Source organism: Daphnia magna, linkage group LG2 (genome assembly GCF_020631705.1).
Source record: "Daphnia magna isolate NIES linkage group LG2, ASM2063170v1.1, whole genome shotgun sequence".
Lineage (NCBI taxonomy): Eukaryota > Metazoa > Arthropoda > Branchiopoda > Diplostraca > Daphniidae > Daphnia > Daphnia magna.
Window position 1 is genome coordinate 15957484 of NC_059183.1, and position 26721 is coordinate 15984204.

The following is a 26721-nucleotide window of genomic DNA, read 5'->3' on the forward strand; positions in this document are numbered from 1 at the left end:
GTAAGTTGTTATACCTCAGAATAAAAAAATTCGTTCGCAAGTTTGAGAAAAATACAACGAACTGCCGTCTCATAAAATCATGTGCATATGTCAGCCACATGAAAAATTTATCAATTGTTATAAATGCCCGCCATTTTCATGTGTACGCATTAAGCGTGTCTAGTATAACGTGACACCAATCCTTGTAAAGGGATTTAATCCGAAGCCGCTGAGTAAATAAGCGGACAAGCGCTGGGAAAAACAACCATAAACTACGCGGATGAATAAATCTGTCAACGTTTCACCGAAACTATTTCTATAGGAGACGAACAAAAAAGTTCTAAAAACTAACACAAATTTTCTCCGAACAAAATTTCAAATTCGTACACGTTCAATCCTCTCTCTATAGCTGGCAGTATAAACTAACCAGTAGGCCTAACCACTTTAGGCCTTTGTTTGTTACTGCTTCGATTGAAAAAGAATTTTCTTGTTATCAACGTGATTGACCGTGAATGGTATATCTTCTCTTAAAAAAGACTTTTCCCCCTCGCAATTCTGCTGTGGTACAGAGGGCGATACTTTCACTTTTGTTGGTCGTCAGGTGGAATCTTCTTTTTTGCAGTTGAATCGATTCTTCAGTTAGAGCAGCTGAAAAGGAGGGGAAAAAAGGAAATGCGTGATAAAGAGACGGCAGGTATATATACAAAGCGATGAATAATGGATGGCATTATTCAACGCTTTCTGTGTAACTCAACTCGTTCGCAATGGCAGTTCATATAGGATGACAGGATCAGAGAGTCAAGTGGAGTCCGTGATCGATTTCGTCGTTCAACGCACACGCAGAGATCACACACATTGCGACCAAACACAGCACACGCAGATAATAGAAGCCTCTCTCTCTGTCTCTCTGTGTGAAGCAGACCTGTATAAAAGTTTTTGTGGAGAAGGGAAGAAAATAGAAAAAGTCACGTTTTTGTTATGCGGGCTTCTTATTATTATCAACTGCCGTCCCAGCAATCATATTGACTTATTGAATTTTACCCTTTACCAGATTTCTTTTTTAATCTGCATTCTTTTGTGCGTTCAATCGAGGCTTCAAATGCGTAAATGAATTGATTATTCATAAAATAATCGGATAAATATTATTAACTTCCGATTATTAATGTCATTTCTCTAAGAATTGCTTGTTAATACTATTATGTAGACCTATGCACAGTTTTATAACACATTGATGTCTCTTTTTTTTTTTTTTGTAAATTTTATTTTGTTTTGATGATGTTTGTATGTTCATCCTGTAGATGGTAGCCGTTCTTCCGCCTGTGGGGGATGCAATTCTACGCCAAAGAAATCAATTGCGCAAGCGCCGACTCGCCTGGGGCTAGTAGGCCCCCGGGCAGACTTCAACAGAGCCCAGCTTGCCAGCATCGGCTCTACTTGTAAAGAACCAACACATGTGACGGGATAGGTAGGCAAAAAAAAAAAATAATAAATACATAAATAAATAAGGAATCTGATATATAACTTGCAGTCAGCGGCGTGTGTAGATGCCGGAACAGTGACAGTCGTTCGACGATTCCGGTGCGGAGCGCACGCGTACCGTTTCCGTCTGTGTGTTTCCACAATTGAGAATTACATACCGCAGCAGTGGATGGGGAACATTAAACTCGCAGTTCTTCTTGACAATTGCTTCATATATTAACGTTCAAATTTCATCTAACCTGAAGAATCAACTGTGCATAAAATTTAAAAAAGGACACATTTTATTTGCTGATCCGCAAGAGAGGGCAGAGATTTGTTAGGAGTCGAAAAGGTAAGTCTACATTCTGGAGTGTTATATTCCTTTTGATCTTTTCTCTCTTTCATTTTTTTTAATTTTTTTGTTTCTTGAGTGTGCACTGCGTTTGCTGTTTGAATTATGAGGTGGATGAGCTTTGACAACTTCAAACCCGCCAACGTTGTCTCAAGTTTTTAATTCGATTACGCAGTATATAAGACAATCATCTCTGGGAAGCATAAAAGATTCCTACCTTTGTGTGTGTGTGTGTGTGTGTGAATCTGGTGTCTTATAGAGATTTGCCTGTTTTTAGAAATTGCTTTTTTGATGAAGGCATCACTATATGCAAAAAATCTCTTTCATCAATTTGTAAGGGACCTCACGATTTTTTATTACTCCCGCCGCACGTGTTCGAATGACGTTGGTGTCTTTATACGAAATTACATTAAAACACATTTTCCACATGGTTTCACACTAATTATACATACAGCTGCGTGATAGAAACAAGTAAAACCACAGTGTTAGAGTCTACACTTTGTGCTTTGAGTATATAGGCTATATAGATAACTATATACAAGAAGACTGTAAATATTTAAAAGCTTCTTTCTTTTTGTGTGTAAATAGCAACGGCTGATTCAAACATTTTTCAGAGAAACACTTTTCTCCTGTCTTAAATTCAACTTCTTTCTTATATCTATTCTTTACTTCCGCTTCCTTCCTCTTACATGTCTGCCTTGGCAGGAAACAATAACAAGAAGATCTTTTCGTTCTCTCTAAAAAGAAAAAAAAAAGAAAATAAATACACCCAAATAAAAAAAAGAAGGGGGAAACAGAAAAAAAGACCAAACGGTTCCAAATATATACAAGTCCATATCATCCAATGTTATATACTCACTCGACTGTATATATACATACTTTACAGCAGAAGGCGTATGTAATAATATAAAGAGAAACGGGAGCCAAGATTTTCTTTTTTTTTTCTCCCTCATTTTCAAGTGGAGTAAACGATGCGACGGATGAGAGGCCCACAACTGGGTTGAGGTTATGACCTTACTGGGTCCAATTGTCGATATAGGGGGATTCGTGCTGGTCGACAATAAGCTACTCGGCCCTTAATAATGGGCTATTGCAGCCACAGCAAAAAAACAAAAACAAAAACAAAAAGTACTGACATCAAGTCTGAATGTCTTTTGTTTTCTATATAATTCTATGAGCTTTCCGATTGATTTCATATCAACTGTTTTTTTTTTTTTTTTTTTTAGATATCTAAGACGATAGGATAAGAAAGAAAAAAAAACAGGAAATAAGTCTATTGTTGCCTGGGTGCTCGTGATGGACGTTGGCGTTCGCTTGCGTTATTCCGCGTGATGCATATGAGACGTGGATGTTCCGCTGGCCCAGCAACCGCCTCTCGTTCTCTTCTTCTGTTTTTATAATGGATAATAAAATAAAATAAATACGGGGTGATGGACTATATATGGATATTAGACTGATATATGTATACATATAAAACAAATGAATCGTGAGTCTATATACTTTTCTTTGTTGCATGTTTCGTTTCTCCTCCGAAAAATCTTTAAAGCATTTTTTTTTTTTTTTTTTATTCGGTTAGTCACTAGATTTGCAGCTGTAATAGACAGAGAGAGGGATAAGCCTAAGTTTAGTTTTATATATTATATTTAGGTTATATAGCCATGAACTGGATGACTCCAATTTGGTTTTGTGTGTCCGAGTTAATCTGGGCGGAATTATATAATCCTGCCAAAACCCCACCGATTTTCGCTTTTTCTTTTTGTTCTGCGTTTTATTTTTACATGTTAAAGAAATAGACGTCCTACGATGAAATCTTTATCCTCAGCATTGATCCGATTGCTGTGCATTTATATATATATACATATAAATAAACATGAAATCATCCTGGATGAACTGCGGGGAAATTGAATGTGGGCGGGCAAACAATCGAGGCGAAAGCAACCCTCTTTTTTTCTTTTTTTTTTTTTTGTTTGGCTTCTACATAGAGAATGAGAGAATCCCATCAGCCAAACAACCGGAACCGCCCCTATTAGACTAGATAGCCTTTTTTTTTTTTAACAAAAAGAAATTGTCAAGGTAAAAATGTCAAGAAAAAAAAAGGGATTAAAAACAACTCGAAAATGAATAAAATAAATATTTAGAATGGCAACGTTCCCAGTTAGGAATAAAGTTTCTACGTTCAAGCAAATTAGATTTATGTCTATCAATACGCAGCACAGCACAAGAAAATTAACAAAAGGAATAAAAATAATGGGACATTTAAAAGACAAAAAGGCATCGCAAAATAGCACACGTAATATTTGATATAGATTTATCGGTAACGCGGGACTAAATCAAATGCATCACCTCATCGTCTGCAGTCCTTTTTTCCAGCACAGTAGCTGCATAAGGCTATATATTGACGAAAGACAGTATATAGTCTACAGCAGCAGTAATATTTATAAGGCCTATATTATATAAAGCGTCCCCAAGTGTGTATATATACGCACAGTGACCATTTGGTTTTTATGTTCCAGTTGGGGGGGGGAGGGTATACCATATCAGTCCCTTATTTTTATGGCGAGTTCGGGCTTAATCGAAAATTCCAGCAGCTTGTGCCTTATATACAGCATTTATTGAGTTTGATATGGAAATACAAGAAATTGGGGGGAAAGTTTTTATTGTTATCTGTACGCACACGATGTGCATTATACATCGATAGGCAAATATAGCAACGAGCTCAGCAGTCCTTTCGTAATACACAGGACAACGACGATAGCCAAATGTGAGCATATACAGTATATATCTAATAAATAAATATTTTTTCTTTTTATGGTTGTCTTCGTAAATGTCTGAGGCTTGTTTATTAGGGACTGACAATATGTCGTACAAATTGTGATATGGCATAAAAGATATTGACATCCATATATAAACAAAACAGGCAATAAGTAAACATATCTGCCTAAAAAAGCGACTATTACTCGTTTATTTTGTTTTTTTCCTCTGAAGAAATTGCTGGCTAAACCGGTTGCAGTAACATAGTAGATTATTGAGTCGACAAAATAATTGTTTTCACACAAAAGAAAAAAACTTTTATTTCTTTCGGTGATATTGAAACGTCTGGCCAAACATTTAAAAATTTATTTTTATTTTGTTTGCTTTTTGGCTGATCGACTTTGCATATACAGACATCCAGATACGACATCTTTGTCAATAATTTAGGACTTAATATATATTTGCAGTTCGCACAACAGCACAGGACGACAAAATGAAAAAAAAAGGACAAACTTTACATATCGAAAACTTTCGCCGCCATAGTTTAACGTTTTCCTCCTGCGCGGGCATTTCTTTTCTATTGAAATAATAAAAAGGAGAGAGAGAGTTGCTCTATAAAGTAACAATGTGCATCGTCGAGAGCCTCTATATAAAATTGTAGTCTAGCCTACTAAATAAAGAAACATCTTTATACGAAGAAAGCCAAACTTAAATTTGTTCACGCAGTCAAATATATAATGTGATATAACAAAATACACAAGGTCTTATGCTTTCAGATATATGGGGGGAAGCAGATCTGGGTGTCGCGAACGTGATGAGACGTGAAAATCTGTATGGTAGATCCTTCTTGTTCCGTTAACACATCCGCCATTCAAAAGCGCAACGATGACAGCTATCCCCGAATTTTGATGACAGACACGTAGCTCTACATCAAACTTAAAAAGACAACCTATATATTTATGAGATGTCAACAAGCACCATCCATTTTGTTTGTTTATATATTCGCAGATTTCAAACTTCAGTCTTGTCTTTACGAGAACCTTCAGGGCGTAATTAGTTTGAGTATAATAAATGCGTGTAGGTTCGATCAACAAACGATAAAAATAAAAATAAATTTTAATCTAAGAAATTGCATCACATATAATTCTTACACGTAATAATAGGCTAGCCTACATAACAAAAATGCCCAACAGCGAATAAGAGACTTTAATATAATGATGATGCAAGATCCTTTTTGCATTTGGGGGAATAGCTCTTTTTTGTGTGATGTGTGAACAAAGTCAGATGATCGATCGTGTCCATCAAGAGCGCACTGATGGCGACACGTTCACGCATCAGTTAGACGAAGAAATATATGGACAATACATTTACATATCGTATAGGCTAGCCTATCTAGATAGATTGGGAGACTTGATCCACATATCAAACAGTTCGTGCATCATGTCATGCGTGTCGCCCTTTTTGTATACTGTTTTATGCGATATATTTCTAAAAGTCCAATTAATGCGTGTTAATAAAGATTTATTTAGTATAGGGGAGGGTGGGGCTAGTTGGTACAATTTTTTTCATTTCTTCTCTGGTTTTTTAATTTTTTATATTTTGACACCAAAATTGTAAAGAAAGCTCAGATAACCAGCTTTCTCGTGCAATTTTTTAATTTGATCTACGTTGAGAATTCATATCGAAATCAACGTTCAAAAGCTAAAAAATTTGCCTACATGCCCCACTAACGGGGTAAGTTGGCCCCATGTATTTCAAATACGGTTTCAGTGAAATTTTGATGTTGTAAACAAGCTAGAATAACATTACAATAAACAAAAATCCTATAGTTATTTTAGAGTGGGAAACTCAGAAATAAGTTGTGATAACTTACATAAAGATAAATAGCCTTAAATGCAAAAATAAAAATAATATACATAATTCAGGCAAACATTTCACAGATGACATCGTTAAAGTGAACACCTAAATGTGCCAAGTTTGGCCTCTAATGCATCCACTGTTCCCATAAGTCTATCTAGCAAAATTCGACTTCATTCCTGACATTTTGACAGGCCATGTACTTACTATGCTGTATATGCCTATGCCGCTGCCCCTGTTGCAATTTTCAACCCGGGGTTAATTCAATAAAAATTTTTATCTCCTTTTATTGATTAAACAATCCATTGTTCAGTTCATAGATTTTCTATAAAACTAGTATTTTTAAAAATTATATGTGCCAAGAAAGGTAAAATTGACGATACCAGCCGCAACTATTGTGGTTTGGAAAATTTCGTTATTTTCTTTTCCTAAACTATTTGGGTAAATTGATAAACTTTGCCAATGTGCGTACGATAAACTCTTTGACCATGATTATTTCATAAATTCTTTCCCATTCTTCTAATTGGAATTGCAACTTGCCCTCCTGCCAACTCCCCCTCTCCCCTACCAGACGGTATACAACCAATCGAAGAAAAAACGGGTATAGGTCTATGAAATTTGCCTAAATTCAAATGCCCTTTTTAAAATTGTGATGGAGTCGATAAAATGCATTTGGGTATATCCTCCAGCGGATCGATCCACAGCCAATTTGATATATCTATAATAATATTCAAGGGAATTTTTCAAGGACTTGACGTTGATCGATTGCTCAGACTTAACTTTATGCACCCAGACAGCTGTTTGAAAAGAGACGTTGCTCGAACAGTGAGAATCAGTATATATAAACATATATACGATATATGCGTGTAGTAGAGAGTTCATCACAGAAGCGGCATTTAACATATGCTATAGCACAACTGAATATATCGATTTCTTTACGGCTGGCAAAAGCGTATAGACCTACTGCAAAAGTTTCAGACGGATGCTGCTGTACACGAAGCTATTATGCAACCATCCACGCGGCTCGGTCTAAATAATAGGCTCATTACCTTCTTATAGAACTGTTGCAACTATATACACACACTTTTGATATAATCTAGACCTATCTAATTTCATTTGTGCTGCGTTGCCTCACGCAGGCAAGTTGTCAAGCAATAAATTGTAAATTATTTGGAAAAATTAGAGTTATAAATGTTGTAAGCGTTAGTGCGTGCACAAATCCAGCATTGGTAGCCTAAGTAGTCTATATATATAGTTGCGTCTTGCACGGAATAACGCAATAACGAAAGAGATTATTCAAACATGCTGACTTGTGATGCTGTATAGCTTCGTATATATATAGTGCTCATTTACCATTCATTTATTCGACCAAGTTGCACCCCGTTGAAAAGCTCTTTTCAGAATCATTTGAGTAGATCTTTGATAACGAATTATAGCAATTTTGTGAATATATACAAATTCGTGTTATATATACGAACCTCGGCTTTCATGTTCAGATATGATTTCATAAAAAGAGGGCAAATTAACAGACATCAAACAATTTTCCACTCATACATAATATAAGGGGATAGATTCGACAATACGGGTAATTAGATTAAAAACGGGTCCACTTTGCTCTGTAGGCTACCTAATTCAAATATCTATTCAGAGTTGAAAATATAATTATTTTTTGAAGTATAATACGAGTCGATCAGTTCTTTCACTTTCACATGCTGGAATAAAAATGAATTCCTAATTTCTTTATATACTGTATGAACAAATTTACTGGAAATTGATTTGTGATCCATGATGTGACCATCAAGTCTGTACAATATTAAATATAAATGTGTAGCCTATTCTACGTCAGCTGAGCCCCGATGGAAGAAGGTCGTCGAAATGTCAGAGAAATAAAATCAGTACCGTAGTATGACCCGTCGAAAATGAATACAATAGACCCGGGTTCGAATCCCGTCATGAGCCTTTTCTTATTTCCTTTTTGTCTTCCTTTTCGTCTTTGTTTTCCCACTTTAAAAGATATTTAATGCCACAGGTGTAGCGGTACACTATTTCGTGGACACTATCACCTAATATAGGTGTGGACTTTTTAAAAAGCTATGGGGAAATCCTTTTCACTATTTCTCCATCCAAACGCACCAATAAATTGAGAAAAGGATATGGAGAAAGACTTGTCTTCGTATAAAAGCTCTATAACTATAGTGTCTCCTCCTATATATATCCGAATTTCTCTTTTGTACTTGCATGTCTATAGACACCTTTTCTCGTAGCCCATATGTGCAGATAGGAACGTCGCAACGGGTACGTTGTCTGGCCGATTGATATAGGTCTATACGCGCAGCTTTATCCATATACAGAATATCCATTTGTGTGTGTGTGTGTGTGTGTGTACATAGGGGGATTGGTTACTGTGCTCTATAGAGGATCGAAAGACGTGCCGCTGGATGTCCGGAAAAATGTAGGCTAACAATAAGGGAGCGAGAGAACGCTGTCTTTCAGAAATAGTGGACCCCTGCGTGATGGCACGTCCCTCAGGCTACATTGAACCATCGAATAATAGAAAGAACAGCATTCTTTTTATTTCTTATAGATAACACGTTCGGTGTAAGTGGATATCATATCACCAGACTCGTCATTGAAAAGGCAAACGATATACTCCACACTGTTGCCGTTACGTTTTTTTCTTTTTCTTACCACTTTATTCTTTTTGATGTCTGTATCAAGAACGGAGTCTATTCACGATACATTAAAGTTGTCGAATGTATCGTGATTTATACGTCTTTTTATGTGGCTACATTGTTGGGAAAAAGACATATGCGGATTATACATCCGGAGGCATTTCTCGACTCCGCTGCTGTCAGACCATCACTATTGAGTGTTTAGAATCCACATCAAAACGTTCATTGGCTCGCAGGAAGAAGCTTATTCGCATAAATTACCCGACGTATGCAAATAAGAATGATAGAGAGAATCATCAGCGCCACGAAAGAATCGTTGGGGTGCTATTGTCGGTTACACTTCATAGCTGTAAACTTTATTGGTAAGATATACATTATTATTGTTCATGAAATATGGCGTCATATTTGCACGCAAATGACGCCTTATAATAAGGCTTTTGGTGTGTGGTGCATTGGTCTGATAAAATGCAAAGGAAATTGCTTGAATTTTCATTATTTAATGAGCGCATTTTACTCTCAAGATAAAGATGTTGACTGGATGAGTATCCGTCTGTATAGTAGATGCTGTAGGGCTGTATAATTCTCTCCGTCATTTTCATTCATCCGCCCTTTTGACGTTTAATTTGCAGCCGACCATTCTTTTGTACATGCCTGACGTCAATGCCGACAATACGCGATCCATATATAGTCTTAAAAGGCACAAATGCGTGGAAAAATTGACAACAAAATTTTATTTTAAAGACGCACCGAAACTCGTAGGGATCGATCCGTCCGTCCCCGTCGCTTTTTTTGTAGGAGACAAGTGTGCGGCGTTGCCACAGACGCACGGAGGGAAAACATGTCTCGTCGATCCTTTGATATCAATTCAATTTTTTCAGTTTCGTACACGAAAAAGAAAAATTGAAAATCGATGATTTACTGCTGTTCTTAAATGACGATATGCAAATTGAGAGGAAACATATAAGACTTGTAGCAGATTGGAAGATATGTGTACACACCTTCAGTACATAAAGGATGTAAAGATTATTATTCACGAAAAAAGAATGTATGAAAAGCAAGTCGGATTACACTTTCCCTTCTTTTCAAACTTTTGAGCTTTTGATCGCCCAGTTTTTTTTTTTTTTCTACTTTGAGACATGGGATTTCGTTTTGATTCAGATCCTTTTTTTTTTCTTCAAAAGAGAATTTTTTAAAAGGATGATTTTCTTTTGTTTTTATGTCCTGTGATGATCTTCTTTCTGCCGTAGCCCTACGTCATAAAAACATCAGAAAAAGGCGATGAGTCGTCCATAAAACATAGACCGCAATGTCATATTTTATATAACCATTGGATTCACGTATATATAGCCTAGGCCTATATAGTCCAGAGGAAAACGATTCTAATATTTGAATTGTTTATATTATTCTTGCCATTATAACAAACGTGAATAAAGATCTTTAAATATTCACAATCTTTTATTTATCGCTGAAATATAATGTTATTATAGGCATTATAGGCTATAGACTTATATACAATAACATTCTACTTCAAACACGTAACACAGAATGTCGGACCTCGTTTTAGCAGCAGTTCGTTAAGAGAATTTATGTGGAAAACGATGACAATGAAAAAAAAAAAAAAAATTTTGGCTGTGCCTATATTTATTTAGCCCCGCCGAGGACGGCACGTGACGTGAGTATGAGCAGCTCTCTCACGTCTGTTAGCTTTTCCATATACCTCGTGCTGCTGTATGGTTATTACATTAAAGGCCCTACAGATAAAGTTGCTGAGCACAGCCAAGTAGCCCTTCGTTCTTTATATTTACACAGGGAGATTAAGTCTTAAAAAAAAATGTGGGAGGAAAAAAAATGACGGGTGTATATCCAGCACGTTATTATAACAGACAAAAAAAAAAGTCAAGTGGCAAAGAGTTTTTCTTTTATTAGTACAACATCATTTTCTTTTATTGCGATAATAAACTTTAAATTTCACACAGGAGGGCATAAGAAAAGAAAAGAAAAAAGAAACGAGGAACATAAAAAAAAAAAAATTCAACTAAGAAGCTCGTGGCTAATAAACCAGAATCCCCTAGGGTTCATTAATTGGTCTATGCATATATGGGCTAGTCTATATCCTTTATGCCCGTATAAGGAAGCATATGAGGCCGAAAGAATTAGAACATTAGAAATACCGCAGCGGTTTGATATATTAGGGCAGCCTGGGCTTGTTTTCATCCTGATATCTTAGTGAATAAATACGAAATGAAATAGTTGAATAGAATATAGTCTCTATACTGTGTAGGTTAATAGAACGCGTCTTAGTAAACTGAAAAAAAAAAGAGGAAACTGCAAAGTGATTCATCGGCATGTAAACGGATCGCACGAAAGTCATGCTGCTGTATATATAATCACGTCAATGGCCGTTCCCCACCTATCTAATTAACGATTTATCGATTTTTTAAAATTCGGTACGTTATATACTCTATTTTAGTTTTCCCTTTTCGATTGATAGCCACGTCTTTTATTATACATCGAAAGGTGATGAATAATGTGGTTACATCAGCAATATCAGCATATGATGTTCTGCTATATAAAAGAGGCGGAGTTTCCTAATAGAACAAGGCCATTAACCCACGCATGTATAGGCTAATAGAAAATCTATTCTATCTGGGATCCAGTTGGCGAGTTTGCTACAAATATATAAAAAGATATAAACCATTTAGAGCGTGCAATGCAATATAGATATAAGGATTTATGTGAAATCAATACATATTTCCTTGCTTTGATGGGATAGATGTTCATATGGCTTATTCTCTGGAGCTCTATTGAAAAGTGTATCGTCTTTTATTAATTACATAGCGTATAATTCAAATTGCATCGAAACGATAAATTAGATTTTAGTCGTTCTAGTTGATGTCCCATTATTTATAGCATCCGAGGATTTGAGAGGACAACTTTTGTTTTGCTGTGTCGACCAGCATATCATTTGCATCTCATAAATTCGATGTATCCTTTTTGCGTTTTCACAGACAAGTCTCAACTTGTCAGATTATCGTGGCACACATAGTTAGCATGTTTCAAAATCTGCATCAAAACAACTGTGGTTTTATACAGATCCAAATCGATCACATCAAATTGAATGGAATTATTTCATGCTTTTCGGTTATGTCGTTCGAGACCCAGATGGTGCTGCACATAGTCGCGGTGACAGTTGTGTTATATATGCGCTAATATACATATTTTAAAAATGTACAAACATTTTAAAAAGAGAAAAAGAAAAACAATATTGGTTGACTTATATTGTTTGTTCCGCCATTTTTTAAAGGGATCGATCCAACCGCTTCCTTTCATGGTTTCCCCTCATCCTCTAGAGAGAATGATGTTTCTCTTTCTCTCTCTCTCTCTATAATATATATACGTATATATACGTATTTTTTTCTTTTCTCTTTTCGGCTTAGAGTTCTCTTTTTGCGTGCTGGGTGCAAACAAATAATAACCCGCCCTAAAGGCTTTCTGTTTGTGTATACAGACGGCCGTCTAATCGTCTCTGAAAAACATACATTTGTCCTTTTATTTTTTTTTTTTTTACCCACTTTATTGGCAGAAAATTCGCTCTATACATACGTGGCCACAGCTATATAATATGCGTACCTATATAATATTCTATAGAAATTTCATATTTTCCTTTTATTCTGATTAATTTAATTATGAATTCATTTTTTTGCTTTGCTATTAATATATAGAAAAAATCGTCGGGCTTTGAAATCATCGTAATTTCGCACTTTTGTTTTGTTTTTTGTTTCCCTTATTTCTAATTCAGAACCGAAAGAAAAAGGACGCTATACGGAGAACTAAAAGAACAATTCCACAAAAAGCGGTTGATCGCGTAAAGTGCAAAGCGGTGGAGACCAATACCAAGAAAAAAGGCCGAGTATATAAGAGATTCGTGACAAACGGCCGGATGGCGGACTTATAGACTGCAGCAGAACTCTTAAACTATTGAAACACGAAAAGGGGAGAAAGAAAAACAATCCGAACGTGAAAAAGGACGTGTACAGCAAAGCAACGATCGCGTTCGCTCGTGTTTTCTGCTAAAACTCCCACCAGACAGCGCGTTCAGTTGCGGGCGTGACCAAGATCTGTCCAGACTCGTGTAGCTCTGAATGGCCAAACAGCCTAAACAGCTGTTTATTAGTATAGCGCGCAACAATACAGCGAATTATTCTGCGTGTGATCTTTGCAGAAAAATTGGATCCTGCGCCAGAGAAAATCGATTGTGTCGACATGAATTATAAATTCCTACACCCAACAACCGGCCGATGCGAACAGTCAACTTTCAGACGGGCAACGTTTGATTATTCATTCGAGTGCTTCGCCAAAATGCCTACATTTTTCATCGTCTTCTTCATCGTGACGGTCAGTCTATTTCCGGTGGGCAACACTTCCGGTTCAGCCGGAGATTTCGTCGATTCGGGACATCTCGTTTGGACGACGATTGGAATCACAGCCCGAAGTGAGTCTTTATTTCCTTTCAAAACTCCGATTTCATGTGTTGGATTTATTTACTTGTTTTTATATTTTTATATTCCGCCCTATATATTTGACGTGATTAATAACGAACATTCTTTGGTCGAAAAGAATTTTGATGAGCAGCCCCATCTTTTCTTGTGTTTGACTTTTCTTTCTTTTGCAACAAAGACAATAAAGACACTGGGGGATAAGGAGACTCTCTGGCCGCAAGAAGGAATGGGAAATCAAGCGGGCGGAAGTAATAACGACAATCGTCAGAATAACAATAAAGAACAAAAAAGAACTATATGAGGGCAGGGACTGAATACCCATCATATATATTATATGTAAAAGACTATAACGCATATACAGGCAATTAAATATGCATTAAAAAACTATTTCAGTTCCCCTTTATTTTTTTTCAAAATTATTGAAATTGTAGCTATATACCATTGTGGGCTATATACAATTGAAATATTAAATGCGATTCAACATAAATAGGTGAAGTGGACATGTGGACAAAGACGAGTAGCGGATGCGCCTGTTCTAGTCAAGATCATCACCTTCAGTCACAGATGGGCGTCGCTGGGGGTAGTAAAGGCAACAAGGGCATGAAGACGTGCGCCTGCTGTGCCCACGCAGGAGCTTGCCAGTGTGGCATTAAAGTGCCCTACCGCTGTGCCCAATGTGGACTCGAACAACAATGCGACCAAAGTAAGTGTCCCCCTTTTTCCCCCATCCTGTGTCAAGTAACCAATTAACTCTTATCGATCTCCTTCGTGACTATATATACAAAGCTCTCAATAGCTGTTCCCTTTAGCCACACTATTGTAGTAAGAAAATAGCTATATACTGTATATAAGGTTTATTTTAACATCGAATATAACGCGTATAAAAGATTTTATTTCTTTAGTTGTAGAGAAATTTCTTTTTTCCATCTATTAGTATACATTGAATTCAATTGGGTGGATTGGAAAACACGAAAAAGAAGCAATTGCGTTACAGCTGTGGTGGTTGCTAGGCAACGTGAGCTCCTTAGATGCAATTGAATAAGTTAAGGTCATATATATGTTATTGTAGCTACCTCTATAAATCTACCTTTTGCCTTGTACAGTACATCTTCTAGATATAGAACGTGTAGTCTGTTGCAAAACATAAGACATGCTCATTTCACGAACGTAATCATTTCTAGCGTCTGCAGAATCAAAAAATTATTCAAATATATTGCAATGCAAGACCCGATATAGATTCTTTGAAAGGGTGGCCATATACACCGGAGGGAGAGCAATCACTTTTCGGAGATGAGGGAGTAGACTGTATCAGAAATTTAAGAGCATTCGCAACATCGCAGCAACTTCCCGCCCACGGTTTCAGGAAACGGATGTAATTCCACGTCGGAAAACAAAAACAAAATTGATTGGCAATCGTATATAGGGGAGAGTGGGGGTAATTGATACACTTTTTGGTTTTTTGTATTTCTTGAAAAAAAAACTGAAAAATTTAATATAAAAATTATATAGAATTGTAGCTTATTATCTCAGCTACTAAAGGATATTTTTTTTATGAGAAAAGATTAATTTTAATAGAAGTAAATTGTAAAAAACTGAGGTCGCTTCGAGTGTTTCAATTGCCATGGTAGCAGGGCAATTGAAACGGTGTGTCGATGTAATTGCAACGTGGGTTTTCCCATAAGGAAGCTTCTTCATACCCACATAAAATGAAAATCACGATATCTCAGCAGCCACAACTGCTAGTGTGATCAAATTTTACCATTAGGTACAATGCGATATACAGATTTTGAAAATATACTTAAAGTAGATCGTAATTTAGTTTAAAATATTTAAATAATTAAATTAAAAAAAAACCATTAAGCAACATGCTTTTTAAAATAAATCCAAAACAGGGAATACAAGTATTGTAGTTGTGTTAACATGATGATTTACATTTGTTTAAATGAATTACGTGAAATACTTGCAAAAAAAATGCAACCAGGGAATATAAACAAAGTGTTTCAATTGCCCTGCAATAGGGTCATCGTTACATTTAATTATTTAAAATTATTTAAGAGTGCAGGGAAAAATTAAATGGCATTAAATTGTAGAAAAATGAATTGCAAATCATCTGAAACTAATTTTATTACTAAAATGTAGCGTTTTAGGGGTTAAAACAAAAAAATTGAAAACGCAAATTTAACAGACGGAGAACAAAAAACAGTTTTTTCGGGATATCTTAAAAATTATTTAATAAAAAAACTCGTAAATTTTTCTAAACTTGTAAACCCCCTCATTCTATTAACCCTAATTTTTTCAAGAAAATTCCTCTTATACGGCGAGAGAAACAATTTTTGTTTCAATTACCCTGTGTCTCAATTACCCCCACTCTCCTCTATACGTTCCTATATTGGAACATTAGCTATATACGTTTTGGTGACGAACTGAATGCGATTTTATAGTTTTCTTCTAAAACATTTGACATTCTTCAGGAGTAGCTTTAAACTAACAAGTTCATCGTTAGCGATTCCGCTCGATTAGTGAAAAAATCATTGTCGATCGTTTACGTGGATACGTGACATGCCTTGGCACGTTGGATCTTTATCGATCGTCTGATTGAAGAAACTCTCGTTTATCGACTTGTGATAAATAATTTTCTTTCGATTGTACGCATAAAGCCTGTTTTCTATTCTCGAATACATTTCAAGAGACTTAAATCAATCCATTCAATTACTCAAGTGACCTTTTTGCTCTATCCAGTTTGAGTAAGCTATAGCGTTGTATATAACACTAAAGTTCAAGTCGTTTAGAAAAGAAATGCGTTGTGTTGCGCTCACGTTCCTTCAATTGTCCATTTGATGAAAGACATTCGTCAGCAGAATATAAATAGGATTTAAAAAAAAAACGGCGAACTGACAGATGACTGAATGTTTGGCTGCCAAAAAAAGGCAACATCTGAAAATGTTATATATCAAACAAAAATAGGCAGTTCCATTTTCTATTGCGTTATGGTGAGCTTGACATTTGAACCTTACGACACCTTTACGAATATCGCACAAGCATTTCTTTTTCCTGTTTAACATATTTTTTTATTTATTTTTTTAGTTTATTGAACGGACCGCACGTTATTCAGAGTGAATAGTGCGTTACCAGTTTATTGCTCAAGACATTACTCGGGGGAATGTCTGCGTGCATCACGACGTGTGTGTCGTCTGCATAAATGGCGTTCAAAAAAGAAAATGCTCCGTTTTATCGGGTTCCACACGGAGGCGACAGAAATCTTTCTCTTATAAAAGAACAAACTATTTTTGTGTTCGTCTCTTTAAATAGTCGATCGAATAACTGATTGGGACGTGAATAGACTCAACTAGCCTATATTGCCTAGTTTTTTGTATAGGGTAAAGAAATTCAACAAAATGCCTATTCGATATATATGTTTTTTTTCCCATTTGTTTGTTTTTGATGCGTCGGTTATTGTTTAGCTTGTTGGCGGCGAACACGGTCGTCAGCTGCTGATTGAATCACCCGCTTCTTTTGATTTCTCCCCTTCAACTATAACACAATGCCAAGCATTATTTTTTTTCTTTTCTTTCTGGAACCGCTTGTCAAGCGAAATAATAAATCTGAACTAAACAGGCGATGCATACACGCATATAAATCAACAGACCTGCCCCGGAAGCGCTTTAAGGCGGAAGCGCAGCTGTTCCGTTTATTGTCAAGACTTTTGACGGGTATTGTTTTTTCTTTTGTTTTATGTAAGAGCACTTTTGGCAAACGAGCACCTCTCTTTATTCAAGTGTTTCGATACAAAAGAAAACATTTTTTTTTTATCTTGTCATCTTTTCCTGTTTAGAAATTAGGTGAAATGTTGACTCATCGTCGGATTATCGCTATATAGCTGTCTTGTCGATTATCGATCCCACGCGAATTAAGAAGACATATAAAAAAGACAAGTTAAAATCTTATAGACGCTACAGGGTTGATGTCTGCAAAGCAGAAAAATGAATAATCTTTATAGAATAGATCCTACATGCAAGTATCGATTTCACATTTTCTTAAGGAAACGACATGACGTCATTTGTTGTCTAACCTTATTTATATGCAACTCGAAAGCATGCAGGGATTAAATGTCTGTGTTAGACAGCAGCATTTTCCAGTTAAGTAAAAGGGTATGTGCTGTACGTTGGCTGGCGTTCGCACGAAGCATTTTGTCCAAGGCACGTCAAATTACCTTTTCCTACGGTATGTTGCGTTTATACTGTATATACACAATATAGTGGCTTCAGCGTTGTTTACGTTGCTGGTTGAATTATTGATCAAGATTATGTCTGAGGAAAGTTGCACGCCATAAACCTCCTCTGCAAAAAACAGACATGCCACTGTCCCTTATCCAGTTTTTGATGTATTGAAGACACGTCGATAATACATCATTAAATAAACATCAGCAATTTCGCTGCCCGAAAATCTATTATGGATAATTAAGAAAACATAGTCCTCCTATTGAGCCGTTTCTCATTAGACGCTATCCATCATCGAATAACCGATTGGTCTGTTTCATAAGCTTCCCACGACGATGTCTGCACGAATTATCATTTATTTCTTTTTTGTTTTATGGTTCCAACAGTGTGCAACGTTACTTTGGATGCCAGCCAATTGTATTCATCTTCTCGTCTACGCTACGGTCAAATCAAATCGCTTGAACTTCACGAACATCAGCACTGCTGGTACAGACTCGTTCCCGAGCCTGGCTATCGTATCGAACTTCAAATCTATCGACTGGTCGATACTGGTCATCTCAACCAATCAAAGTATTTCCTTATTTTCATTTATTAATAATTATAGAAAAGAAATCAATCAATATTTTCTGTTTGTTTTTTTCGGGGAAAAAAGGTGCACCGGAGGCCAGCTTGAGTGGTTGACGAATAGTGGCGTTAGTAGTATTGAAAGCGCCGTTTCCGGTTCGCCACCGCAGCAGCACTCGTGGACATTATGCGGCGCTAATGAACGCTATTCACCACCGGCTTTGCTCTTCTCGGATGATGACATTTCGCCAGCCACACTTGTGCTCAAGTTAGTTCTTTTTTTTTCTTCGCCTCATTTATTTTTTGAAGACACCTCGACGCTATGTAAATGTATGGGCGCGGTCTATTTTGCTATTGATCGTAAACATCACGTACGGATACATAAATTTCCACTCGATCAATGTCATCGAATGTTTGAGACTCGATCAATGAAAGCCCTCATTTTCGTGTCATAACAACATCATCGTTTAATGATTGATGAATGTGTTTGTATCTCACGCAAAACAGAATCTCGATATTTTCAAATGTGTTTTGATTTACTTCACTTCATTTCTTTTCGTTAAACTGTGTACACACACATCTGCTGCTCGTGATGTAATACTCTTTTTTTCGTCTTGAAAATTGCAGATCTGGAGAATTCACCAGACGTGGCAAACTGTTGGCTCATTTCAGTTTCACGCCCATCGGGCATTCAGCGCAGCTGGGACTGCAAACAATCGGAGGCACGCCCGTTCACGGTTCAGGTCATTTATATGTGCATAATTTGCTTTTCACAGCATTTTCCTCCCTTTTGAGACTAAGTACTCTAAATTGACACACCCGTCCTCGTTTCTATAATACAACTCCATTTAATTAACGAAGAGATTTCAAATTTCGATTATTAATTCGTGACTGGGACGTTTGCAGTTTGCGACTGGCATTATCAGCAATCGGACTGCGTGACGGAGGGTCGTTACAACAACACGTGTAGGATGGCCAGTCCAGGTTACCCTGGATTGTACCCACCCAACCGAACCTGTCGATTTCATGTCGCCCTGCAGTCGCCCTTCCAGCCATTAACGCTGCACTTCATTTCAGTCCAACTACCTGCTCAGTAAGAATATCGTAATTGTGCATTTCCCTTCCCCCTTGCACGAGGCAATGAGCTTTCAGTCAAAGTGTGGTGGCGAAATTGAATTGAATATTTCATTTTCGTGGAACCTAACATTTATACAGACGCTGTAAAACGGACTTCGTACGGATTTTAATCAATGGACGCGTTCATACTACTCTGTGCGGACAGGAGACAGCCCAGTTAACCACTTATGGTCCTGACATCACTGTGGAATTCAAGTTAGTTTGAATTGTATATATGCTCTTAGCAGGATTAGGAGATAGAGAGAGACGTGTGGAGCTTCTTTTTTTTATGTTTGCGGAATGAAACCACATTGCAAAGCGCCAGCCCTTTTGTTCATTTGTTCTGTTTTCTACCGTTGTGCTGTTCGTCGGACGCAGCTCGGGGGCTCTATTACCACCGTACGTGTTCAATGGATTCCTGGCCCAGTTAACTTTTCGTGAGATGGACGGACAGCCACCGCAATTGCACAGCCGTGGCACTCATTTGAAAAATCAACTGAATCCTCATCAACCAGAAGGCATTCCAAGTATTAAAAAGAATAAAAACTTTTTATTTATTTTTTTGTCTTTTTTAAAAAATGAATAACTAATTAGAATGTCATAGTATCTATCCCACATCAGGGGCTTTATTATGGCATGCAAAAGTTGTGACCATGGAGCGTATAGCCTATTTCTAACAGATAAGCTTCTTTTGCCTAGGTCCTGTAATAATGAATGGCAGTCCCGTAAACTCTCGCTTTCCAAGTTTGTCTGTCGAATTTTCGAGAGATTCTTATGCATAGGCAGTATACAAATGCCTCGAGTGTAAAAAGGGTGCGGAATGGAGGCTTTTGAGCTAATTGAAGTTGTTGCTCATATATATTAGCAGCCAAACTGGATTGATCTTAGTTTAATTTTTGAACTCTTCACTTTTTCTGTGTTCTCTTCTCATCTTCACTTTTCAATTTTTTATAGATTCTTTCTTTTTTTTTTTTTTTTTTGCTCGTCTGCACAAGGGAAATATTTTCATCATTTAACAATCGATTAGAAAACGTTGCCATGGAAAGATTTTATTGATTGATTTTATTTGGTCTACAGAATTCAAAAGCACATTTTCGAGGTTTCTTTTCATAGACTTTCATGTTTGTTTAATAAGTGAAAAAAAAAAATATGTTTTTGATTCGGTGGTTGTGTCAATATAGACGGTGCCTTCCGCGCCGTGGAGAGACAAGCCCACGCAGTTTGCGACTACGTAATCCGGCCGAACGCGACAAACAGCGGCGTAGGAGGCGAGACGATGATGAATCGTTGGTCGGGCTTCTTCAGCACGTCCACAACGGCGTGGAAAGTTTGGCCAGCTCCATGTTCCTTCACTTTCCCAGTTCAACCTGGACAGAGCGTTCAAATCAATTTGCTGGCGTTCAACATCACGTAAGTTATATGCACATAAGCCCATCTGCTCTTCTATGTACAGTACATATTTCTCTCTCCATGTCTCTTTCTATGCATGTGTGTATTATAAAGAGCCGCTCAACTGCGTCGAGAAAGTTTTCAGTTGTTGTCGATCAAACGGCAGAGGCGCTCTCTGTTTGGAGAGAAAAGTTGAGAGTCTCCTTATATAAGAATAGTCGACTAATACGTATCCACGTGCATTGATCTTATTATTTATAATATGCTTAAAGGGGAACCGACTGTATTTCGTTCATGGAAATTCACGAAGGAGCTCTTGACGTCAGATGGAGTTTGTCTTCACCTCGACAAAAGATTTGCAGCCCGGCGTGGAAGAAATCCAGGAACTCTTACACAAGGTTTCTTGAGAAATCTCTTAGAATTTTAATGGCAGTTGTCAAACTTTTAATCGTCGATCGTCTTTGACAACGCCAAGTTTTGAAACTAAAGTCGTCCGTTAAAAAGTTAACAAAGAAAATGTTGATGTTTGTTTACATCTAATAGATTTAATCAGCCGTATCTGATCCACTCCAACAACGCTAGTCTTTCCATTCGCTTCCGTATGGATCCTGTCACAGGAGATGATCAGGTTATCGAAGGAGCTTTTGCCTATTTTAATGGTAAAGTTTTTTTTTTTCGTCTTCGTGTTAATGAACAATTAAAAGGTGACACGATAGAATTTTTATTTTTCGAGCAGAGCTGGAAGGTTTCAGACTCCCTGGAACTTTATGCGACGCTCATTTTGACGCTACTGTGAACCCGTCCAACGGCCGTTTGTCAAATTCTTTCGATTCGACCATTTTCTGGTCAGTTGTCGGCCCGTTTAACTGTACGTCCACATTCGATCCCGAAGAAAGGAAATCTGTCACGCTCACCGTATGATAAACATTTAAAACGAAGGAAAAGATTTATCATTTGAAATTGAAATGTTTTAGGTGACCGCCAGTCAAATGAAAAACGACGGTCGTTGTTACACGGAATGCGATCGTCAGGGCTGTCACTGCAGGACGAATGATACTAATATCATTAACCACATCACTCTGGTTATGTCCAACAGGTCTACCGTTTGTCTTTGCGGTGATATCCAGGTAAATTGTGCAACATGTGCCATAGACAAATGAATATTAGTAAATTTTTTTCATGTCATTTTCAAGGCCTTTCTGCCCGTTAGTTTGTCGTCCAATACTCGTATATCCGTCCATCATCACGTGATTGAATTCAGTTTTGGCCAGCCTGATTTAGCTATTGATTTGAGCTACCGTTTCTCGACACGATATGAATGCGGATCGGAATCTTACCTCGAATCACCGACTGGTTTTAATTTTACTCTTTCATGGTGATTGTATTCAATCAAACGTTGATGACACAATTGTAAAACAGGCTCCATATCGTCGCCTCTGTTTGGCCAGAAGGAGAAATCTACCAATGATGGATATCATCACACCGACTGTCTATGGATTGCAATGGTGAAACCGACGGAATTATGGACTGCCACTATTTACACACCCGATCAAGGTACATATCCAGGCTCTTCTAATTAGTTAATTAGATACTACAACATACTTCCTGATGATGACACAGGAGACTGTCAAGAATGGAATTTGACGTTGCTCTATTACGACGAGAAGTGGCCAAATCAGCTGGGCTCCGTTATCGACGTTCTGTGTCCAGACAGCAACGAGAAACACGTCTTTGCTATGCCAAGTGGTCTGAACGCAATGGCCATCAGGTAAGAGTCTTGAGTTAAACAAGGCTTTTGAATCCGACATCTGAATTTTGAAATTTAGGCTTCAAGCTTGGAATACCGTACCTGTTCATTATCGTCTAGTCTGGCAAACATCTTCGCTGTCTAGTCCTGCACCTGGAGTGCAACGCTCACTATCTTCCCTCATCACTACCACGTCGCCAGATCAACAGCAGCTAGACACTGTCGCGAAAACTTCGAGTTCGTCCAGCCTGCCGCCAACATCGTCCATTTCTTGTACATTTCTATTCATCGGATTTGCCATGCTTCGAACGAGATTCATTCCGCGATTGTAATTATCAATGTCGTATCATTAAGAGTTTGTACCCCCAGAACGCTTGTTCTTTTTCTAATTTACGTAACAAATCCTGTAATATAAAAATATTTACATAAATATATATATGAAAGTGTTAGACTATGTTTCAAATGCTGTGTAACATATACTACAAAAATAGACACATCCTAATATCATTAAAATGTTATAAACAATCTGTATTGTGTTTCCGTTTGCTGGTTTCATCTCAAAAGACAAGACTAATTACGATGCCACAAATAAGAAAGATTCCTCATTCCTTCCCTGATAAGTTAAAAAAAATTAAAATAAAAAAAAAAACAGGGAGCAGAAAAAACACACAACACAGCTTGTTATCAAACCAAGAGACCGTAACAACTGACGTCTCTCACGACCAGAAGAGAGTGAAGAAAAAAAAAAAAAGAGTGTAGTGGAGGATAATTCAACAATTTTACACAATTGAAAAAGAGGGACGAAAAAAAGAACAACACACCCAGATTGACAAGGATTCAAGTGCTTCGCAAAGCAGACTGGTTGCTAAAGGATATCTCAGTTGCGGGGCGACGAGCCACTGGATGATGGAATAGCAACTTCGGTTGTTTGGCCTCCACTATCTCTAGGTGAACTCTGCAACCAAAAAATCATCAAAAAACGAGGAAAAGATTCAACAGCCTGAGCATTGGTATATACCATGAAACTCAAATTACTTTGACATGTATCTGATTGCGCAACACGGCAGCTCGGATAACGAGCAAACGAGTTCTTCTCTTGAATTCTTCGCCCAGATTTAGCGATTTCTCAAAAGTGGAACTGCGTTGATCGGCATCTTTGGCGAACAAGATCTGTAAAAAAAAACAAAAAAAAAATGGAGAACAAATGAATTAGGGAAACTAGTTTGCTGTGAAAAATAAACAGAACGAAAGAATTAAGAATGGTACTTTATTATGGGAATCTATTCGCGCCTGGATTTGTCCGTCGAGAATCAATTGCATGAGCTCGTCTTCCAAGGCTGCAACACTGGTATTAAACGCTTCTGCCATCCGCCTCATATCTGCTGACATGTAAGGGCTGCAGACGAGAATTAAAGTAAAAATTAGATGCCTTCAATCATTCGAAATAAAATGGATATGTTTTGCCTACCTGAAATACTGAATCAAAGCTCGATTTCGGATTTTAGTGTACAAAGCAGGCACATGGGGCGCGAGATACATGTCCAGCAACAAGTTATCCTAAGACAAAACAGACGAATGGAAATTTTTTTTTTCGGTTTGATCGCTTGTCTTCAATATCGTCGCCATTCCGTACCTTCATTTCCTCTAGTAGCTTTAGACAAGAGGCATATTTGGATTCGTAGAATTTGTGGATAATGTCTCTCAATTGCGGTTCCAATTCCAGGAAAAGTTTAAAAGAACTGGACAACAAGATTTTCATGATTAGAAGGAGTAAGCGCATCCCAGCTCAGGCGATGTACCTGCTAGAAATCACGTGTTTCTGAAGTTCAGCTCTGTCGTATGTGGCGAGGGCACACAATCCTCCGAACACGGCAACATTTGATGGCGAAAGCAATTCCGGAAGGTCACAGTGATCAATATTGGCTTGAAGAAAATGTCGAGCTGCGCACTTGTATTTCTTGGTTGCAAGTTCAGCGAGACCCGCTGCACATTGTAAATGAGTTACCAAAGCTTGGCCACCGTCTTTGCTATTTGAAGACTGAAACCGATACACAACACAAGATTTAAAAACATATAGTGTTTGAATCCAACACAACTAGAAATTTTACCTCGGCAAAATCCGGTGTTGATTCGGCTTTGTTAACGTAACTGAGAACATGGGACCAGTTTTGTAGATAAACACTGACCTGTATGTTAGATAAATCAGTATTCTGGGATCACAAATTCTTAACTAAGCAGCATACTTTACCTTAATAACATTGAGGCACATATGGATTACATGCTTGCTGCTTGTGCAGTAATCTCTGGCCCTTGAGTAGCATTTCAGAGCATTCGACATGTCTCCATAGTCTAAGTAATGATCTCCCAAGTCATCGTGGCCGCGACGAATGCTCTCTTTAATGGAATTAGCTTTATAATTTTTCAGATCAGTATCAAGTTTTTCCAACTTCAGAGCAGCTTTTTTCATCTTGCTTTCTGCCCAAGCTACATCATAATTTGGAAGTTCCAGGGCTTGAATTTGGGCAGGTGCAAGTCTAAACCAAAATCACAATTGGAAATATAACATTTTTCTTTGACATATGCAGGCTTTACCCAGATATTGCTTCCTGGAGTTTCCTGTGAAGCTGTTGATATAATGTGACATTATATGTCTCCTGAACTGCTGCAATTGCCATTTTCAGTGTTTCAATTCTGAGAGATGGGCAATGATCGGCAATAAACATTAGACGGGACAACTTGGCCATTCCATGGTAGCTACTTGTGTAGGTTTCTATGTCCTAAACACAAAATGATCCTTGTTTGAAAGAAATTCACAGCAAAAACGAGGACTACAACTGATGCTAAAAATTTAAATTCACAATGTCATAAATTCCTTTACCAAAGTGGGGTTTTCCACTATGTATGGTTCTTCTTCTGCATTTTCATTCTCTTCAGATACATCCACTTGCATTGGCTCGACAGCATTCTAAAACGAAAAACAAAATATTCGGAATACATAGGTTCACGGAGCCGGTGTTATAATTTCGTCTGTACCTGGTGGTTCAGCGGCAAGGCCGGCATGGGCATGTTGCACAAATCAACCAGTATATTGAACTATTGTCACTTGAGTTAAAATCCCTTGTCTATAATTAACAATTGTTCACAAGAGCTTTAAACTTCTAGTTGCAAGAGGACGGCTCTAAACCTTTCGTCCTAAACCGAGCAACCATTTGTAATACAACATTGTCGCCTTTGAGAAATTTTTCATCTTCTGATTTCCAGTTTCCAGATAGGGCTCGGCCCCGATCACATTCTAATCGGGGACACCGCTAAGCTTCCCCGATTAAAATGAATCGGGAAAGTTCGGTGCGGGGATTTCTTTTTTCCGTGCGTAACGGTGCTATAATCGGTGCTGCACCGATAGCACCGCTTCAGCCATAGGGGGTCAGTCTTACCAGTGACCTTGAGTTCTGATAGGCCAATGAGAATCACGTGACTAGGGTTACATTTTTTTTGTTCTTGTTGGCCGCAGGGCAACTGCCAATTTAGATCACTATTCATTGATAATCGGGGAAGGCACCGATCACCGATATAACCGCACCGAGCACCGAAATCACTTCCCCGATTTAGATTATCCCCGCACCGGATCGACTAAAAAGCTCCCCGATTGGCGCGGGGCCGAGCGCTATTTCCAGAATTCCAGTAATACCAGAGTCATAAAGGGGAATAGAGAATAATAGATCTATCTATCTATCTATCCAGAATAATCCCCTCTATGACTCTGGTAATACCAGCAGAGCAGAGTCATGGTTTCCATGACTATGATACCAGTATTCCTATTCCAGAATCCAGAGACCAGAATCCAGAATCCAGATTCCAGTTTCCATTTCCAAATCCACTTTCCAGTAATCCAGTTTCCACTTTCCAGATTCCAGGCGAAGAATTAGCAAACGAAAATTAGGATTCCAAGATATATGCGTCAACTAAAAACTAAGCATTTTAATAACATTTTCTTAATTATAGAAAACTCGTAGTCATACTCGTAGTATCTCTCTCTATTACATTCAATTTTATTGTAATCTATGACTCTGGATCTGGAACAGCCACGGAAACGGAAGGAGCCCAAAAGGAAAAAGTAGGA

General features: G+C 37.7%; 2 protein-coding genes across 4 annotated transcripts; one reads left to right on the plus strand and one right to left on the minus strand.

The window, feature by feature from the left end:
• Window positions 1-1292: 1292 nt before the first annotated feature.
• Window positions 1293-23338, plus strand: LOC116916918. Of its 2 annotated transcripts, XM_032922224.2 has the most exons (19): window positions 1293-1444; window positions 1508-1789; window positions 12869-13561; window positions 14059-14271; window positions 18172-18355; window positions 18438-18617; window positions 18977-19092; window positions 19256-19442; window positions 19565-19681; window positions 19844-19992; window positions 20647-20875; window positions 21127-21252; window positions 21398-21513; window positions 21591-21769; window positions 21829-21981; window positions 22048-22207; window positions 22274-22408; window positions 22475-22622; window positions 22681-23338. In XM_032922224.2, exons 3-19 carry the CDS (start codon window positions 13333-13335, stop codon window positions 22931-22933), a joined length of 2874 nt encoding a protein of 957 aa, XP_032778115.2. In that variant the 5' UTR covers window positions 1293-1444; window positions 1508-1789; window positions 12869-13332; the 3' UTR covers window positions 22934-23338. The 2 variants fall into 2 exon arrangements, with proteins under 2 accessions (XP_032778115.2, XP_045025806.1); XM_045169871.1 differs by lacking the exon at window positions 1293-1444 and having other exon boundaries at window positions 1466-1789.
• Window positions 23115-25823, minus strand: LOC116916919 (COP9 signalosome complex subunit 1). 2 transcript variants are annotated; one of them, XM_032922226.2, is made up of 11 exons: window positions 25635-25823; window positions 25480-25566; window positions 25194-25378; window positions 24850-25135; window positions 24710-24787; window positions 24401-24639; window positions 24235-24340; window positions 24070-24158; window positions 23868-23997; window positions 23637-23771; window positions 23115-23556 (listed from the first exon to the last, which is right to left on the minus strand). In XM_032922226.2, exons 1-11 carry the CDS (start codon window positions 25665-25667, stop codon window positions 23479-23481), a joined length of 1446 nt encoding a protein of 481 aa, XP_032778117.1. In that variant the 5' UTR covers window positions 25668-25823; the 3' UTR covers window positions 23115-23478. The 2 variants fall into 2 exon arrangements, with proteins under 2 accessions (XP_032778117.1, XP_032778118.1); XM_032922227.2 differs by having other exon boundaries at window positions 23620-23771.
• Window positions 25824-26721: the final 898 nt, after the last annotated feature.

Excerpts from the sequence above, each read along its gene's own strand:
- LOC116916919 (XM_032922226.2), bottom strand. The coding sequence starts at position 25,667 with ATGCCCATGCCGGCCTTGCCGCTGAACCACCAG. Across the intron at positions 24,788-24,849 it reads TGTGCCTCAATGTTATTAAG|GTCAGTGTTTATCTACAAAA; the intron begins GTAAAGTATGCT and ends TCTAACATACAG. Across the intron at positions 24,159-24,234 it reads AGCTACTAGAGGAAATGAAG|GATAACTTGTTGCTGGACAT; the intron begins GTACGGAATGGC and ends GTTTTGTCTTAG.
- LOC116916918 (XM_032922224.2), top strand. The coding sequence starts at position 13,333 with ATGAATTATAAATTCCTACACCCAACAACCGGCCGATGCGAACAGTCA. Across the intron at positions 13,562-14,058 it reads GATTGGAATCACAGCCCGAA|GTGAAGTGGACATGTGGACA; the intron begins GTGAGTCTTTAT and ends CAACATAAATAG. Across the intron at positions 22,208-22,273 it reads TTACCTCGAATCACCGACTG|GCTCCATATCGTCGCCTCTG; the intron begins GTTTTAATTTTA and ends ATTGTAAAACAG.